The sequence below is a fragment of the Rissa tridactyla genome, chromosome 4 (genome assembly GCF_028500815.1).
Source record: "Rissa tridactyla isolate bRisTri1 chromosome 4, bRisTri1.patW.cur.20221130, whole genome shotgun sequence".
Classification (NCBI taxonomy): domain Eukaryota; kingdom Metazoa; phylum Chordata; class Aves; order Charadriiformes; family Laridae; genus Rissa; species Rissa tridactyla.
In genome coordinates, this window is record NC_071469.1 from 18,594,380 (window position 1) to 18,613,990 (window position 19,611).

General features: G+C 48.0%; 1 protein-coding gene across 2 annotated transcripts in view; it reads right to left on the minus strand.

Annotated features, from left to right (window-relative positions):
- Positions 1 to 4,305: 4,305 nt before the first annotated feature.
- LSP1 (lymphocyte specific protein 1) overlaps positions 4,306 to 19,611 on the minus strand; it is a 52,436-nt gene continuing 37,130 nt past the window's right edge. For both annotated transcript variants that reach the window (XM_054198079.1, XM_054198080.1), the window contains exons 6-11: positions 17,614 to 17,657; positions 17,354 to 17,435; positions 16,843 to 16,983; positions 16,003 to 16,083; positions 15,050 to 15,161; positions 4,306 to 5,676 (exon numbers count right to left, since the gene is read on the minus strand). In XM_054198079.1, the coding sequence (XP_054054054.1) occupies positions 15,075 to 15,161; positions 16,003 to 16,083; positions 16,843 to 16,983; positions 17,354 to 17,435; positions 17,614 to 17,657 (435 nt within the window). In that variant the 3' untranslated portion in view covers positions 4,306 to 5,676; positions 15,050 to 15,074. The remainder of the gene's footprint in view (positions 5,677 to 15,049; positions 15,162 to 16,002; positions 16,084 to 16,842; positions 16,984 to 17,353; positions 17,436 to 17,613; positions 17,658 to 19,611) is intronic.

The following is a 19,611-nucleotide window of genomic DNA, read 5'->3' on the forward strand; positions in this document are numbered from 1 at the left end:
TGACAGTGTGACTCAAAGTCAGATTAGAGATGTGTTACCACACAGGGTCAATGAGCAACGAGGCTTAGCAGGGTGATACTGGAGAAGAAGCAAGAATTTGCCTTCAGAGTTGACTTTCTGGCGTAGCTCACAAGCATTCCAAAAGCCAGATGGAAGAGACCAGGCTTAAGCCAGGTGTAAAGCTGCTTTGGAGACCTCCAGAGAAGCTGCTCTTGCATACCCCAATCTCCCTGTGAGCGCATTTAACCTCCCAGCTGCCTTGGCACCCACACTAAAAGGCTGTGAAAAAGTGAAGCCCAAACTGGGGTGACAGACGGAAAAGGGATGAAACGCCCAAGGGCCAAGAGGTAGAGGTGCTAAATAACTGCAGGGCTTTTGGGCAGCTCACATGTGCGGCCAGGGCAAAGGTGGGTATTGGTGCCATTCTTACCAGCTCACTTTAGCAGTCTCTGCCCTGATCAAACTGCACACAAACCCCCAACAAAAATTCACCAAACTGATCAACTCCAAACCCGCTCCGCTCCCAGCGCAGCACATTCCGCACTTGCACGGTCCGCATACAGCACATCCCTTGCCAGGAACAAGCAGGGACGGAGCCAGAATTTGCACTCTTCCTCTCTGGGGATGGCAGCAATCAAAACATAGCTCCAAATTTGCATTTTGCAACCCTGACTTTTGCAAAACAGTAAATCTGACCGGCAAACTTGAAAAGCCTCCAACTGGTTTCATTGCCTGGAGCTACTCTGCTAGAATATCTGTCCTGGCAATATCACCATCATCTGCCCTTCACCTCTCCAGTACTTTAGATGCCAAACTTTGCAGGGCCAAAGCTGCGAGCATGCAATGGTGTTACTCGATAGCCCTTCTTCATGCTAATTTTAGTTGATGGAACTTTTCATGCTTTCAAAAAGGAGTCACTTTATTTATTTTTGAGAAACCTCCTGTACTTATTGGCCACTGTAAATATTCTTTTCCATCTGATGTTTTGAATTTACCTACAGGGCTCTAAAAGTAGCAAGAAAACAGCACCCGAAATGATCTCAAAGGAATGATGACCTGTTAATCTTGTAAACCAAACCAAGTAACGCGATGCACCCAACATGCAAGTGATTGCAGATGGAAACAAATTGCACATCAGTAAGTACTGAATTTCATCTTTCTTCAGTTAATATTGATTCCTAATTCTTGTGGTCACCCGTTGTTCCATCACTCAGCAGTTTGCTTTGGGAGATGTGCTTGCTTGATATGCTTTAGACATCTAAGACACAATCCCTCCGTGATTCTGGAGATCCTGCTTGGACACCCTAGCTGTCTCTCTGAAGAGAAGGGATTAGGCTGGACAACTCGAGACATAGCCAGGAGCTCATCCTCAGTCTATTTACACCTAAATGAACGAGACAGACAGCGAGGATGAAGCCCAAGCAGAGGGATGGGAGCCAGGACGAGCGCCTGGAGCTGCTGTTTCAGGCTGTCCCCAGAGGAGGTGAGCAAGGCAGGAGACCAGCCAAGGTGCTCACAGCAGCCACCCAGTCTCTCCACAACCTCAGGGAAGTACTACCTAGTCAACCGAACACCTTGCTGCTTTCATGCTTTAAAATGCTTGCTCATATAACTTCCAAAGACATTTTCCCCTTACTTTGCTTCAACCCCCACCCTGTTCTTCCCATCACGCTGAAAAGTCCCGAGCCTGTGACACTTCTATTTATTTGAAGGACGAAGAGCGCATGCCTTCAGCATTGCTAAACCACTATTACTTAGAGTTATTGTGAAGAGATTAAGCACCTTTCTGAAATTTATGATCTAAATCAAATTGTTCCACTGCAACCAAAACCCTCAGGGGACCCAATGCAAAATCACAGGGAAATCACCTGCAGCCTGTCTCATTATCAGGATCCTTGTAACAGGTCCATCATTTCTGAAGCAAATGTTAGCTCCAATTGCACTTCTTGTCACTGTCAGATCCATTCTTTACCCATTTTAAAAAATATATATATCATGCAGTATTAGCAAAAGTGTGTTGAGCTGGCAAGAGTTACCAATAGACCAACCTCAGAGCCTTGTTCAGTAGCATATCAGCTGCCACCTCATTATTTATAGCCGTCCCGCTCTTTGAGCTTGTTTATTTTCCTTCCCTAAGGTGGTGGTGTCGGCAGGGGAAGCTCTGACATTCAGGCCCAGGTGTCTCTGAGTCTGACCTTTCCTTCAAAGAGCAGAAACTGCAGACGTGTTTCAAGGAAGAAAGTCATTTGGAAACTTTAGACCCTCCTGTCCACCACCTCACTGGAGGCCCAGCACAGATCTGGGTTGAGCAGATATGTTAATTAGCCAGCTCATGCTTATAAGGATGGTCATAAAAATGAGCCTGTAATTATTTTATACCTGGAAAGGGAACCAGATGAAGCCTAGGCCCCAGTCTTGAGGCAGAGCAAGTGCTATAAAAAGGCACAACATTCAAAACAGACTTGAGTTTTCCATCAGCTAAGTTTTCCCCGAGTTTAAATAATGCTGGTTTACGGCCTGCAGGAAATAGGCATTGCAATGGCCATGATTTTCAATCCCATCTCACATACACTGTTGTAGAATCGTCTGTTAAATCTTGTTGGAAAAAAAAAGCAGCTCTGAAACTTGACAGGGAAAGACAAGCAGCCTGTTTCAGTATTACTGTAGCCCCCAAAGATTCATTTAATAGTGGATGCTGTACAAAAGGACGTTCCCCTTCTGCATTATCTAAAAATGCAGCACAGGGAAAGAAGAAATTGGAGAGAAGCAACACCTTGAGGTGTGCCTCAAGGTCAGAGTACTGAGAGCCTACAGAGGGGTTCAAGCCCTTCTCTTTGGGCACTGTTGACCTGCTGAGGGGATGGTAATTTGGGATAACACGGCAGCACAGGGAAAAGAGACAGCCAAGAGATACAGGGACCAGGAAAGCATTGCTTTTCATTTTAGCAAGAGATGAGCAGAAGCACTTTTTAGAGGTCTTTCACCAGTCTGGCAACCCCACTGCCTCCCCATGTTCATTTAATTGAGGAAAAAGTTCCCCTGGCAGATACAGGTACCTCATAAAAAGCTACACCCATCTGCTCCAAGCCAGGTCCTTTCCTAGTTCCTCACCAGCACCAGAGTGCTCTGGTCTCCCCAGAGAGTTTCCACATAACCTGTTCCCTTCTGTGCTGCAGCCAGAACCTGAACTATATCAGTTGTTTCTGTTGAAACCACATCTAGGTCTACACGGGCTTTAAGTGGGGAAAATATGTCCTGCAAATTGACCCTCCTTAGAGAAGAAATCTCACACAAGCAGCCTTTGAGACATTTTCTGCACTCTCCAACGTGGTAGGCCACAGGAATAGCAACAGGAGAAGTTTCTAGCCATCCTTTCCACCAGCCAACTGCAGAACAGAGTTGAAACAAATTGGTGCAGCCAGTTTGCACACATGCAAGGGCACAAGAACACCACTTCCACCTCCTGCCAGGACATCTCTCTGTACCCCATTGCTACTGCTCTGGCCTCACTTGAACATCCCACCATTGCAGAGGAAGACAGGGCCAGATGGTGTCTGTGCTCTCCCTAGCGCTCTCTGAGGAACACAGACTCCCTAAATTCCTACCTGCAGGAGGAGCCGAAGCAGAGGATGGAGAGGATGAGGGTACCAATAAGCAGAAAGATGACAGCAAGAAGTGGTATCTGAAAACATTCCCGTTCCTAACACTTTAGGAAAGCATAGGTAAGGCTAGCACAATCTATTTGCTCTCTCTGCACCATGGAAATGTTATTACTTGGAAGATCACCTCCATAAACAGGTTTTTTATTAGATGGTTCCAGATAGAGTAGTCCCTGCATTAGAGCGCTGGGTTCCTGTACAGACAGCTATATTGACCTCATCTCAACCGTGTAAGCAGGCTATAGAGGAATTTATTTTTTTTGTATTGCTGACATTTCCAGTGATTTTGGTTGAAGCCTATGACGCTGCTCAGGTCTATTAGTTGGGGAGCTAAGCTCTCTGCTTCTCATAGCTGATCATTCCATAGGAATTCTTCTGCATGCTGCTCCATCTCTCACCCAAACACTGCTTATTCCCATTTTACAGTCAGTTACCCTCGATAACAATGAAGGATGCAGCAAGATGACAAGGATCTCCTCACTAGGGCAGGCCCCTTTCCTGCATACAGCAAGCTCCTTTTCTTCTTGTCACTCAGCCTGATGTTTCTGCTCCTCCACTTTCCGCTCAAGCGGAGAGCTGCAAGGTCTTGGAAGACAGCTTTGCTGCAGGAACTCCTACATCAACAAAATCCTCAGAGCTGCCATCATTACAACATCTTTCTCAGATTTTATTAAATGCGTACAAAAAAAAAAAATAATCCAGGACACACAGTAAATATAAGCAGAAAGCAAACTGATGCAGGAAGAGAGAGAAATTGCCCTCGCTCCAGGAGAGCGGAAACAAGTTGCAAAATCATGTTGACATGGGAAGAGGGCAGGAATAAGGCTTTAAAGAAGGGATGGGGAACATGCTAACACCATGAAGACATGGGAGAGCTCAGAAACAGCCCTAGGAGCTGATTTACAGATCTCAGGTCCAAGGCCAGAGTTCCACTCTTTAGGGGCTCAGTTTCCCCATGTTCACAGCAAGCCCTGACCTCCCAAAACAACTTATTAAGATGCCTTTTCACCAAGGCAGCTTCCAGCATAAGAGAAGCAGCCATTTCCCAGATATCCTGCCCACCTCCAGGAGCGTAGCAGGCAGGTTATCGACATGCCCACCACCTCTGACATTCAGAAGTGTTTCGGTCACTGGAGCCCACAGGTCAGAGAACGAGCAAATCCCTTTCCCAAAGAAGGGAGGCAATGCCAGTGATCAGTACTTCTCACCTAGGAAAGGGGACCTCCAACCCCTGTTAGACAGGGAGAGGAAGGCAGCAGCTATTTGAAACAAAGCTGCTATGGCCACTGTCAGGACCGAAGAGTAGTAGGAACATCATGGCATGGGTACATAACTGTGATTCAAGGATGATCTGGGAACTAAAGGAAAAGACAGGACTAAGTTGAACATGATTTGAGGTACACAGAGTAGATGGAAGTCCCTCAAAGCAGATGTTGTAGAGGGACAGAGGCTGCGTTGTAACAGGGGAAGGCTTTACCCACAGCTGGCACCAACAGTGTGACAAGTGGTCCCTGCAGTCTTCTCACACTCAGGATCTGCCCATTGCCCTTCTTTCAGACACTTTTTTTTTTTAACCAGGTTTCTGTTGAGGTCCCTCTCTCCCACCACCCAGCCACCAAGAGCCACAAAAGCAGAAATTCCTCATCATGTAGCAAAAGCCCTGCCAGCTCGGCAAGGCAGCAGATCCCTCTCTTCCAACACTTAAGAGAGAGAGAGAGGGAGCAGAGCCACAGCCTCCCATCTCCATAGCAGAGGCAGATAAAAAATAAAAAAAAAAAAAAAAAAGAAGCCAAAGAGTCACATAGAAGGTTAAAACAGGGATGGGTTTTCTCAGCTGATCTGGTTCCTTTCATCCAACTGGAGGCAGCACGGGGTATAGCTCACACCCCAGGAAGAGTCAGGCTGTACTGAAGCAGGCTGACATCAGGCAGGAGAAGAGAAAAATCCTTCAATTATCTTCTGCGGAGCAGAGGAAATAGTGGCATTGAGGGTTGCATTGAGTCAGGACCAAGCTCAGCTGCAAGACAAGAAAACAACAAGTTTATGTACCTTGTTTGGCCTGCCACGAGCGATACCCTGTGCTGTACAGGGTCAGCATCTTTCTAGCAATTACTGGTGGTTTTCTCCCATACATTTCCACAAACCCCTGTGAATCAGCCCATAAAGCTTCAGCGCTGCAGGACAGCCAACCGTGCTACGTGCCTGTGGCAGGGCAGATGCCGAGGGCTGCACGCCCGGCAGAGGTCACGACTGCCCAGGCAGAGGGAAGGACATGCAGGACATGCTCCTCCCAAGGATGAGCCCTCTCCTCCCAAGGAAGAGATTAGCAGGTTTCCTTCAAGCCTCAGAAAGCCACTAAAGCAGAGAGTGTGTTCCTACAGCCCCCGGCAGCCACAGCTCTCCGCTTGGGACCATCTGTGGCAGTATCAGGTTCCTGCAGCTCTCGATCTGCTCCACGTGTGACAGCTGGTGCAGCCGGGGGACTCCAGCATGCAGATGACTTTTCCATTGCATGATAAATGACTCCTCCATGCTGACACTCTCCCCACCATTCCCAGTCTGGGGTTGACTGCAGATGGAGCAGAGTCCAAGAGAACAGTTGGGGTCCAGGAGTGGGTGACCTCCACAGGCACTCAACCTGCAGCAGGGAAACTTAACCCTTTGAAAGCCTCTTGACTCAGCTTCTAGCTCAATTCCTTTACAGCTTATCAGAAACCCATCCAACTTTCTCAGGCAGTATTTTCCTGTTGTCTCTGGGTTTTCAGCTCTGGCCTTTCTGCTGGCAGTAAAGTAACTCCAGCTGTCCCTTCAGTTTTGCTTCATTATGCAGAAGTTTGGCGGGGGGGAGGAAAAAGATGTTCACAAGTCTTGCTTATTGGAGAATTTCTCCTGAGCACACAATGCGCTGAAGGAGACTCAAAGCCAAGCATTACAGGGAAGACAAATAAATTAAGAGCTAATTTCCTTTTGCTGTCTCTTAGCATCTCTCTGCCTCACTAGTCAAACACACAGACACTGGCAGAGTCACATACCCTGGAAGTTGCCACCCACAGGGTCTCCAAGACCCACAGCATAGCAGGTTTCAAGTCAGCTGTGATGCTGAGAGAGCAGCAAGAGTGATTTTAAGAGCACAGACTAGCGTAGGAGACCACAAATCTTGAGGTTATAGGGCACAAAGCTGCCTCTAAATTTGGGAGCTGATGGAAAGTTTTCCTAATCCATGCAGATTATATTTAAACTTCCCACTCCAAGAACCCCCATGCCCTCCTCAGTAGCGTCTGGCAGTTTGTAGCAAATCCCAGGCAAGATCCTGCCCTGACCCTTGTGGGAAGCTACATTTTTCTAGGGTGCAGCAGTCCATAGGACAAGGAAAACACTCAAAGAGCTGCTCAGTATTTGGGAAATTTACTGCCTCTTTAGTATTCCCAACACAACAAACCCGAAGCAGGTCAACCTTATAATTCTGGTGTACCAGTGCTGCTGGACCACAGCTCATCTTGTTGTACAGGCTGTCTGTGGGACCATATTAAACAGGAGCAGATGAAATCATTCCACAATCAATCCTAACATCAGATGCATGTACTAGCGCACCTTGCAGCAGATAAAAATCACCCAAGCAATTACCAATTCGTACACAAACAGAACCAGAGTAGCGTTGCATGAGAGCAAGTATGCACCTCTCCAACTGAGGCATTTTGGCTTTCGCACCCAGAAGAATCTAGAATATCCACAAGGCTGGACAAGAGAGCAGGTATACGATGAAGGAATGGGCTCTCAGCCTTTTTTGGGGACAGCACAGACTTGTTTCTAAGAGTAGCTCTTGGAATAGAGCAAGTCCTAATCCCAGCCTTGTGCCTAAGGCATGAAGCTGATAAGCCACTGGGAATGCCCAACAGTTGTCACCCCCCATCTGGCACAAATCCCCTCCGAGCCCCTCGCCAAAACTGTGGGAGGTTTCTCATGCCTGCAGCCAAAATAAATGCATCAGGTGGTAGCGGTGTACCACTTGCTAGACACTGCCCAGAGCCTGCCCACCACAGCCTCTGCTCTGGAGAACAGCTCGTCCGCCGTGGTGAGGGCTGGACCTTGAAGTCTTTGTGCCCTACATGCCACCTCTTCAGTGCTTTCATTTGCTGCTGCATTTTTTTTTTTTTTTTTTTTTTGGAAGAGTCATCCTTCTTTCCCCCATCCACAACCAGTTTTGGCAGACACACCACCTGCTTGCTCAGTACAGATCAGCTTCCCAGCCCAGTGCTGACCGCAGCACTGCAAGCCCAAAGACAACAGCAGGCACTCAAACGCAAATAGCTGTTCTGTGCTTTGGAGAGTTTTCTTCAGGATAGTTTTCCCACACCATAGGTATCACACTACACATCCACACTAACCAGAGCAGGTTGGGAGCCACCAGGAACCGAGCAGAGCACATGCAATAGCCCCTCTGAGCACCCCTGCCATCTCCCTACCTCCTCTTCCTCATTTCAGGATGCTCGGTTGCAGCCAGCACCGGGGATTAAGGGGCTCAGCGATTTATGCCTCATTTCATAGCAAAACTCAGCAACTCTGTGCTGAGTGGGAGCCAGGGCAGAGTCAGATTTCTTTTTTAGGGGCTGCCAAAGAGTCACGGCAGGTCAGAGGCTGGGTGCTTGGTGTTCCCCAGCCTTGCTCAGGAAGAGAAATAAGAGAACTGAGACTATTTTTATATTTCTAATCCCAACCCAGACCCTTAGCTCGACTGCAGGAAATCTGACTGGCGGTCACCAGAAAGAGGAGAAGATGGTGGTGAGTTAGCGACAGAGGATGAGAAAAGCGGTCATGCATCCCCTCAGGAACAGCATAGTGTTGGCCAAAGTGGGTCCAGCTGCAATTACCATTGGGGATAAGACGCAACTCAGACCACAACCCACTTCTGTTTCACTGAAGAATGGGTGATACAGGGAGGACGGTGACAATGCTCCCCAAGGGAAAGAGAAAACTAGGTTTTATCTTAAACTGAGTCCAGAAAGGTTGCCGCTGTGCTTGACACAACGAAGAAACACCAGTCAGAGTTAGTGTTGTGACAAAGCACTTTCTCATCAGATAAACACAGCTTTTAAGTCCTGCATTTCATGGGGATGTCTTTCTGCCAGCTGAAATCAATCAAGGCCAGTGCTGACTTTGACTCAAGTGATACATGTAGTTTATGGCTGTTCTGTTGTACCTAACAATTGTATCAGAGTAGGAATTTGGAAAGCCATGAAGTATTCCTGATTTGTGCCTCTGGAGAATGTTTCAAAGCTTCGAAGTTTCAGACCTGCTCTGTTTTTCTCCTGACATTTCCTTCCAAATCCTGTTAGGACTTGCCAAGACGCAAACATCTGGGGTCCCACGCAGCTCTCACTGGATTTTGCGCTAATGCTAGGAGCAGGAGGGCTCCAGGTTTAGCAATACAGCTTCCCCCCCAGCACACCTCTTGCCCTGCCACGCCACCCTCAAGAAAGACCGAGGCTACCTTGGGAGGTTAAGGAAACCAAGACGGATGTTCTTCTCCCACAATAGTGACTCCATACTCATAGCTTTCGGCAAGAGGAAGAGGAGGCCTTATGTATGAGTATTTAGAGTCTAGCCCAGGGCTAAGCCCACGTCAACTCCAAGCTTTGTGTTTTCTTTCAGGAGATGACAATGCTGATAACAGTGACGTCCTCCATCCAGCCTGCTCCCATCCGCCACCACCTTTCTCCCCCTCCCACCCTACCAAAGCCCGGGAAGGACAACCTGCGGCTCCAGCGGCTGCTGAAGAAGGCAGCCAAGAAAAATGCCATCTTCACTTCAGAGCAAGCCAAGTCCTTTCGGTCCAGCCTCTCACCTGTGAATGAGGCCAGCTCTGACCTAGAGCACAATGAAAGCACTCCCCCAGCAGAGACCCCTGAAACCGCAGCACCCCCCACCACCAGCCTCCCGATCCACCTCTCCATCAAGCCCATCACCCACCGTGTCCCCTCCCCTTTCCGGAAGGGCAAGCCTTTCACACTGAAGGTCACTGAGCAGAGGCGCATTGCTGAGCACCTCAGCATCACAACCTCCCCAGCCATGCCCATGCTACACAAGCCAGGCGCTCCTGAGACTCCACAGCAGCCTGAAGGCAAGGACACCCACCCTCCCTCTCCAGGCAACCCTTCCATATTTGTTCACCCCCAGCCTCCTCCTTCCAGTACACCCAGTAAAGAAAGGGCACCAGAGGTTACCTACATCAACAAGGTACACGCTTATTTCCACAGTGTCAAGCCACCCAGGGCTAAGATACCCACACCAAATCAGACCCAAGCAACCATTAGCCATGAAGACAAAAGGCCACCTTCTCCAGCAGCTGAAACAAGCCACTCTGAATCATCTGCAGGGCAGATACCTACGCCACTCGATGACAGCGAGGCCACAGCTCCCACACTGGAGCCTCCTCTCCTTTCCGCTGCAGAGACAGAGCCTCCTAAGGAGCCCAAGCCTACTCCTACTGAAGAGTTCATCAAGGCCCCTTCACCCAAGCCCAGCACCTCCGATTCCCACACCAGTAAGTCTACAGCCCATGGAACTGATGTGGAAATATCTGGATCAGAGAGCACTCCTGAATTACCCAAGCAAGATGGCGACATCCTAAAGCCATCAACACCCAGCACTCCGTGGAGGCAGGCACACCCACAGGCAGCAAGCCCAGCACAAGCTGACAGTACAGGGGCCACCTCTACAGACACCAAGGCAGAACATGTCATTCAACCTCATTTGACCCCCAGCTTATCAAACACCAGCCCTCCCCTCAAAGCTGAGCCAACACTACCGCCAGTAGAAGAAGCAAGACCTCCTGGAGCCAATGCTGGTGGCTGGCATCGCCTCAGGAAGCACTTGATGGTGCAGCCAGAAGTACCCAACTTCCCAGAGCCTGAGTCAGAAAAGCTGGGACAAGAGGAAGGGAGCAAGGAAGACAGCTCTCAAGCAATCATCAGTCAAGACCACAGTCTGTTTAAATCAAGGGCCACAAGAATGTGGGATGCTATTTTATACCAGATGACAGTCAACAAAGAGAGGAAACCGCAAGCAGACGAGAAGAAGCTGCAGAAGGAAGAAAGCGTCTTTCTTCCCCGACGCTTACCCGTCCTTTTACATAAGCCACGCTTTGACGCCCGGAAACTGAAGGAGCTGGCTGCCAAACCCATGACAAAGATCACCACTGTGTTCGAGGTGGGCCGATTTAGACCCAAAGCAGCCGAGGAGCACACCAAGAGCTTTAACAGAACAGCATCAGGATGGTCAGTCAACTGAAGCCAGGCTGCTCCACCAGGCCCACATCTCTGAGGGTTTCTATAGGGCACCAAGCAAGAGAGCGCCTATGTCTAGGTTTACTGCCCGGCAGAGCCAAGTGTAAGGAAAAAAATAAAATGAAATAAAACCCCTCCAAGCCAGCAGCCTCATGCTATGGGTTTAAGGGTTACTCTCCATATGTGTATAAGCTCAGATGCATAACATACTGTGTCCACAGGTCATGAGCCAGGAAAACAGACTTTTGCTTTAAGAAGACCCAACAAGCTCTGTATGTAGTAATACAGGGAGAGAGGGGAGGCACACTGTGAAAAGGACAAATGGCCTGTAGAAAAAGCCCAGTTTAGAGGAGGCTGGTGGAATCTGAATTTATTTTGTTGTGTTTAAGACCAAGAGAAAACCTAGAAATAAAAGCAGCTGTAGACGGGACAACATGAAGGAATCCGGGTTGCTCCACATGTTCTCTAGGGATTCTTTGAAGCTGAACTCAAAGTGGGTACATACCATCTCTTCAGCTTCTCCACTGAAAGTGCTGTGGAGGGCACCTCACACCCGTTCACTGAGAACAAGGTGGAAACTCATCCTTCCACTCAGGGCACAGACAAGGGACAGCATAAGATATCCATCCTGCTGTCACACAGCGGTTCCCCTGCCTAAAACACTGGACATCATCATTTGATGTCCTCCTAGGTCAGTCTACTAAATCATAGCACACGGAAGACTAACTTTATTGCAGTAATCAAGTTCTCTTATGTATTTTACAGTGTTTTGTTTTTTTTTTTAAGTACAGCTGGGGGTTAGTGTTTCCATGATAACCAGCAAGAGATTGCTTCAGCATACCTACTGTTGCATACCTACTGGTGCCTGACATTCTGAAAAAAGGGTATTTAAAACAAAATCCCCAACTGTGGCCCATCCTCAGAGACAACTGTGCTTTCCAGCATTACAGTCACCCTTTGCATCTCCACCACCACCAAGCTTATAAGCATGAAACTGGAGATCAGCTGTTTCTGTTTCACAAGGGACTTTGTCATATGCTGGGATATTCCTACACAGCTAATATAGGATTGCTATGTTTAGTGCAAATAGGAAACTCGATACACAGCTCTTTACATTCTCTTCATGTGCAGAGGATACAGAGCTGACCAAAATGTCCCCAAGCCAAACTGCAAACAGACTTACAAACAAAACCAAGAGACCCTTTTGCCGTTTTGAAGTCCTCCAACTTTGCAATGATGCTATCAGTAAAGCTCAGTTATAGTCAAATCATCAGTGAAGTTTTCACTTTGCTGGCCTTATCGTCTTGATTTGTAACCCCTTCCCTATTCCAAGGAAAAAAAAAAATGAGAAGGAAGAATAACCCAAGTATCTAAAGTTTGGATTTCCCCAACCCCCCAGTTTTCTAGGAAAAAGCTAAAAAAGAGGTAGGTTGGAAACACACCAGTAATCGCAAGTGGATCCCAGGTAAGCCTTTGCAGGATAATTCAACATGCTGCAAGAGAAGGCTATAGAGAAAGATCCACGCAGCAACACAAAGTTGAAAAGAGTGCCGCTTAAAACATGTAGAATGCCTAAAGCAGATAAAGATGGCCTTACCACACAGTGCTAAAATGGCACCTTAGAAATGCCACAGATAGTTGGATGCCTGTGCACAAGAGTCTGCATTCACAAGGTCCACAGCATTAACGTGAAGCAGAACAGCCAATACTGATTACACTTGGGAGACAAAGTGAACCTGGCCAGAGGAGAAGGTGTGTTTTAATCCACGTTGTCCTGCAGTGAGGACAACCAGCCAGAACAAACCAGCTACTCTCACACGCAGCGATGAGGAAAGGCTTGTGTCTTGCATCTGCCAGGATTCCCACCAGGCTGCATCCACAACCTAGCCCCGCTGCACAGGGATGGAAGATGGAGGATCGCCGGTGAGAGGAACAATGCCCGCAGCGGGAAGCAGAGGAAGGCAGGTCTGGCTGCGTGGTTTAGCCTTTCCACCCCAGAAGTAAAGGGCAGAGGCATACAGCAGGCATGGACAGACTTTGGCAGGAGAGCATTGGAGAGGAGCAAATAGATGCCTGGAGGCAAGAGGAAATTTCCACTGGTGGTTCTGTATTGGGAGCCATTGCAGCACGTCCCAGCTTGAGCCGCTGCGCTGAGCGAGGGAAGGAAAACGACACTGGATGGAGTTCAGTTGTTTTTCAATGTCAAACAGCCTCGGGCAGTTGGTAAGAGCCCAAATTGCCACTTAGAGAAAACCTCTTGCTCTGCAGCCTGCTCAGAGGTCCTGCAGCTCAGGCAGGGAGGGGAGGAGAGGAGGAAAAACTGTACCTGTGGCTCAAGCAACTAGAAAGCTGATAAGGTGGTGTTGAGCAAGTGACACGGGGGTGAGCCAGAAGGGTTTAAGAGCAAAAAGGCAACCATGAAGGGATCTGGCAGTAGGGAAAAAGGATGAACATAGTTCAGGGGGTTGGAGAGGATCTGGGGAGCAGGGACCTCTCAGCACACAAAACAGCCAGCTAAAAGCCAAAGATCCTCCAAGTTATCACAGCCATTTTGCTCTTCACAGTCAAAAAAGCCTTCCTTGTGAATGAGCCCATAGGGCAACGGTGCTGTGCAGTGGTTGTTCGGAGCACTGGGTGGATCCTAGAGGACATCACATAACAGTTGCTGGCCTTTCAAGAAAGGATGCTGGAAAAAGATCAGAGCTGAGGGCACTTTCCTTTGAGCTGCTTGCAGAAGCTCAGGTAGAGGGGGGGAAAACAAAAAACACCAACAAATAAAAACCCACACACCTGAAGACAACCTAGCAAAACCTGTTTGCTATAAAGAATTGAAGCTCAGTAGGATCCCACCTGGTGCATCAAAACAGACTTCAGGAAAAAGAAGAGGACTGATCAAAGAGGAGACCTTAAAATAAGTTTCTGAAAAGGACAGGCAGAGAAGCAGGTTGAGGATACAAGTCTGGTGGGCTCCTCCTCCTTTACATCAAAAACCGTAGCTTTGGGAAGGCTTGGGTTTGTACTGCTGCCATCTCAAAGTGGCATTCAAGACAACAACTCTTCTAAACGGGCACCACGAAAGGAAAAAACACCCAAGCAAAACAATATGCTGCAACCAGAAGTCAGCTCCTTGAGGGAAAGAAAAAAAAGAAAAAAAAAAGAAGGAACACAGCCCCCAGAAGAATTCAGAAACAAAAGGTGTTTTGTAGCAGACAGAGCTATTTATAAGCTTGGCTTTGAAATAAAGCTTCTTTTTTGTAGTAGGAAAAAAGAGCATGAGCTTGTTTTCACCCCCAACAACTTCCTCTCCTCTCACAGTGCCAGATGCTGCCCAGTTGGATCCAACCAGTTATCACCTCCCTCTAGGCCATTCCTCCTTATTGCTGCAACCCTCTACTATTATCCACTCAAGATAACACCGGGATATCTATTAACATAAACACAATATGAGCATGAGATCCAAAGACCGTTTTAAGAGGGCACAGAGACAGCAACCCAGCTCTGCCTTTCCCCTTGCTACATGCCAGAGGACAGTCCTTTCTGCTCTGTTGGACTACCCAGCACAGCACATGTTCATGTCCTCCCTACTACAACCCTATTATGGACTGGTTCCAAGAGGTTACTGAAATCATTAAAAGCTTTTCCCCTGATTAATTCAGTAAATCGGGGAATTAGACCCCTGAAGCATCTGAATTTCAGGAGTACCCCAGCCCCCATGCTCAGCCAGAATGACCTCCAGCTATCCACTTCTCCTTGCAACAGAGAAGAACATAAGAAAAAGCAGCAGCTAGACGGTTCCTTTGAACTAGCAGAGGCAAACGCATCTTCACCCAAACAGCAGGAGCTAAGGGACTTAGTCTGCAGATTAAACTAACACAGGTATCCAGCTTCCCAGCAGCCTCAGAAAGTCAAAGACCAAAACAACCCCCCACCGTGTACCCACTCCCTTCCAGCTCAGAAAGTCAGGCATTTGCCCAGAAGCAAGGCTCCAGCTGTAACCATACAGTACCGTCCAGATCCCCCAGAGTGTAGCTGGCAGAAATAACCCCAACATCCCGCCAGAACAGCACCAGGAGTTTGTTACACAGTGCAAGGTCATACCCCACCTACCTGGTTAATGAGTTCTCCAGGCATGCTATTGCTCTGCAGCATCATCTATCAACACCTTCTTGTATTGGCCATGGCCTGTTGCAACAAATTTATACTTTTTGCCAGGAGTGGGCTGAACAGAAGAGAAAGAAACAGCCAAAGTCAGCATTTTTCTCCTTCAAATAGGCAGTCAAGATCAAATAACTGAAGGCAGAGGTGCATGGGAAACAGTGGTCTGTACTCCCAGAAGGCTTGGAGACCTCCAACTCTGGACTCCCTTCTCGCCCCTTCCACGCAAACTCTTTGCACAGAATGACAACCACTTTCTCTAAGAGTAAGGTAACACAGCAAACGCGAGATGTGTACGGGAAGGGAAGATGCAATGCCTGCGACCGCAAGGGAGGGCTTATCTGAGAGTCCCAGACCCCCACGCTGGGGTTGGTTTCACCCGTGGCCAGAGCCGCTTTCATTTACCACATACTGGCAGCAGTACTGATACACGAACAGACAAGATACTGTCCAGGCTGGAAGAGGAAGATGAAAGTTCAAGCAGCAGCTGCTTGCTGCATTTTAATAGGCACAAAACCCCAAGTGTTGATACTGTCTTTGGTTCAATTCCACTTAATTTTGCATGTTTTCTTGACTCTCAAGATTAAAAAAAACATAGTAAGAGCAAAGCAATTTCCAATTGTTCAATTTTAGCCTTGAACGCTGGGGCTTCCAACCTATAGCCAAAGAAGAAGAGACCCTTGGGTATTACTGGTTATAAAATTATTTTTGCCCCCACTTTTACTAGGGTTGAAGCAATAGCAGCTCACTGCTAGGAAGAGCTCTTCGGTATGCAATTGCATTGATAGATACAGGCAGCCCTTGCGCCTACAGAACATCTTCTCAGTATTTCCAACCCAGCTAAGAGCTCTTTTCTTTTTCACAGCAGAAAAAGTGCTTTCATACTTGCACAGACACTAACTCACCTTGATGTTAGTCTCAGGTTTGGGATTGCCCTTCTGTTCCCAAAGACTTCTTTTACTCACGATGTCTCCAGCCACGATATCCTGAGAAGACAATGTTCTCATTACCCTTCACTGCTAACGCTGCTGAACATGCCTTTGTTCACATCCCTTTCAAACCCACACATCTGACCTCCTTTTTTATTTATAATATCACGTCATCTGACCTATGACAGCTGCAGCTAAAACCCATGACTGTGAAAACTTCTTCCTATTCCCAGTATGTCCTATGTTTTCCTCTCTCTCACTCTCTTCAACAAGAGCCTGGATCAGAGATCCAACATGTTTATTTTCTTAAGTTTGTTAACTATTTAAGACATGTTAACATTGAGGCTTTTTTTACGTGGAAGGAATTTTGCTCACATAAACACAGATTTGCAACCCCTGTGTTACAGAATCAGCCTTGCTCACTATGACCAGAAAGTGAAATTGAGAGCAATACATAATACTCTCTGCATTTTCCGATTTTACAAGATTTATCAGCTTGGTACTACATCCAACTTTGTGTTCAACAACCAGACCTTCATCCTAGCCTCTGCAGAAGACATACATATTTTCCACACCAGCTGAATTTATTTCCATTTCAAAGCAGAGCCTCAAAAAGCATCACAGCTTTCCTAGCTGTACCACCAAGGAATGACTCAGGACCCTAGGACAGATGAATGTATGCTCATGATAGGGATCAGATCTCTAATATAGATGCCTTTAGAGCTGGTGGGCACCACCAATGAGCTGTACCAACAGGCTAATGTAAGTGTGCCCTCTTCCCCTGCACAAGCAAGGCAAGTTCCGTGAGTGCCATACCTTACAGGGCAGGGACTTCACGGCAGACTGAGCTGCAACCTCTCCAGTTTCCCAGAGGCTTTTCGTGCTGGCTACCATCATGCTCGTGGTGGGAAGGTCCAGAGAGGGCTGTCGGACAGGTTTTGGTGCCTTTGTGGATGTCTGGAAAATAAATGGAGAGAGATCACTGTCAGGGAGAGTTTGTTGGGTTTTTTTCCCCCCTGTTATTGGAGGTCCTCAAGGATGAGGGAAAAAGAAGACTTTTGACTTTTAGGGTCTTGCTAGTTCCTGACAGATGCTTCCACCCTTTAAGCAAGGGGCATGAGGAAACAGGATGGGACAGCTTGCTAAAGAAGCCTACTTTATACTGTGAAGGGATAGAGAGAGAGGAGAAAGGGCTGCTCCCATTCAAGGGGAGATGATTCAGTTGTCAACTCCCAGACGGTGAGATTAAGAGGCATGGTAGGAGAGCAACGTCCAGCAAAGAGGGATCCTTAAAGGGTGCGGACAGAGAGACAACACAGCAGCCCACCTCAATAGCCTGCGTGTACTGCTCCAGCCTGTCATCGATCTTCGACACAGGGAGAGGAGGCTGGGTCTTCTTTATGCTGTTACTGGAGAAGCAAGAAGAGGACTGAGGTGATGCTCCAGTACCTCAGCCAGAAGGAAGGACTTTGAGGGCCACAGGCAGCCTGTCACTCCTGCCCATAGCCACAGCAGGGCCTTCTGGCATGCTCCATTTGGAGAAAGGGACCTGCTTCACCCCAACACCCACATCAACCCTAGAGATACCTTTTCTTTATCGAGCGGTTCAGTGACTCGGTTCTGTCCGTGATCTAAAGTGGAAAAGAGAAGACAAAGATATTACTTTTCCTCCATGGACCTCAAATGGATGTCGGTCACCTTGGCTGACAATAGTTCAAATATTTCTCTTCCCTGCACCCTCATCCAGATTTTGGTTTGAAATGCCTCACTCAGTCTTATGTTCCCACACCAACCACGCAGTTTCCTTCTCCTTTCCAAGGCGGGTCAGCAGAATCCCAACTAAAAGCACCAGTGCACAGTAGCAGCGCAAACAATTTCAGGGGCAAACCAACAATGTGCAGCTTGACTAACAACTGAAACAGCAACCAAGACCATTTTCCCTGCTCAAGGTCCAGGTATCTCTCTCAGATACTTGGTTTTCCAGCCAGACACAAGAGAGAATGTGACAAGTGTGGACAGAAAAGGGGGGAAACTGCAGGCACTGCCAGACACATTTGCAGAAGAGGAGCCAAGCACGAGAGAGCCAACCACAAGATGTGACAAGAGCACAGGCATGAGTCACATCACAGCTTATCCCCACCAGAGAAGTGCACAGACAGGGCAAGTCAGCTCATGGAGCTGCCTGCAAGGCAGCCCTGCAGGTCCATCAGGAAAGAGAGTTTTGCACAAGAGGCTCCTGTGCAAGAACTCTTTGGCCAAGAGAGGAAGGCAAGCAAGCACTTCACAACCACTGAATAAAGGAAAGCTGAAGTGTTGCTTAACATCACAACTCTCTTGTGCTCCAGGAAAAAAGGAACATGGAGAGAAAAATCACTTTCAAGTCAAAGGGGAGGCTATTTCTTAGCAGTAGCTCCTGGAGCCAAGGAGCAGCAACCACGTAACAAGGAGCCTTCTCTCCCCATATACCACTGCCTGTGCTATGAAAAACATCACCTACCAAGTTAGCACATAAAAATCAGCACTAAATGCTCATTTTTAGACACTTTCGGGATACTGGTGCTAAATTTTAGTAAGCAGAAGACAAGACAGCGTCATAGAAATGACACATTTAACAGCTGTGCCAAAGAGCACAAGACGCATTAGAGAAGAGCACAACCACCAAACAGTGCAACTCTGGCTAAGAGAGATGCATCAGGGAGAGTCATTCTGTGGGGTCCCAACATGGCAGATATCCCTCCAGACAGTAGTTTCTGCTGGGCAAGCTGTCCGCCTGCTGCCAGCATGCTCCTTTGCTCAGTGCTGGAGGAATTGGTGCCCACCTGAGCCATGACTTCACAGATTGGGTTGCCCATCCCTGTGGGACATTGATGGGCTGTCTGGCACCTTATGGGGTATAACAGCACGTGAAAGGGGAACCAGGTAAATCCCTGCCCATGTCTCTGCTTCTCAGCCATAAGTAGGTATCAACAGGAAAAAGCTTTGCCAACCCTGCTAGGGAGATGCTGTACACATGCAAACCAACCACGGGTGCTTCCAAAAGACCATAAGTGAACATCAATTTGAACACAGAGGGGCCTAGAAACAAGCTGTAGGTGACAATAGATCTCAGCACGACAGTTGAGGTGAGAACAAACTTGTCCTAAGCTATTGGGAGACCACCTCTCTCTGCCCTGTAGGGCAATTCCTTGCAGCAAGAGTCGTGCATTTCTCTGGTCCAAAGGCCAATTTCTAAAGGCCAGAAGAAACAACAGTTGCTCACTCGGCCAACCTCAAACTTGGAGCTCACAAGCAGCCTGGGACAAAAAACGGGCTGGTACAAGGCTCCCCTTCTGCCACCACACATCCATTTCAGCCCCCAGGGCACACTGGCCCTGTGAACCCCAAACACCCACCTGCCCCAGATGTGTACCTGGCCTCCACCAGCCACAGCTGGCTGGGCAACTCACCGCCCATTACAGATGCTCTCGTCTTTCCACTGCAAGCACAGTGTTTCTGGTACGTGATCCTGTGCCAAAACACTTTCTTGGTGGTCAATGTGTTTAATTCTTAGTGTTCACATAAAGCGCTGATAGCTGGGGTGTAAAG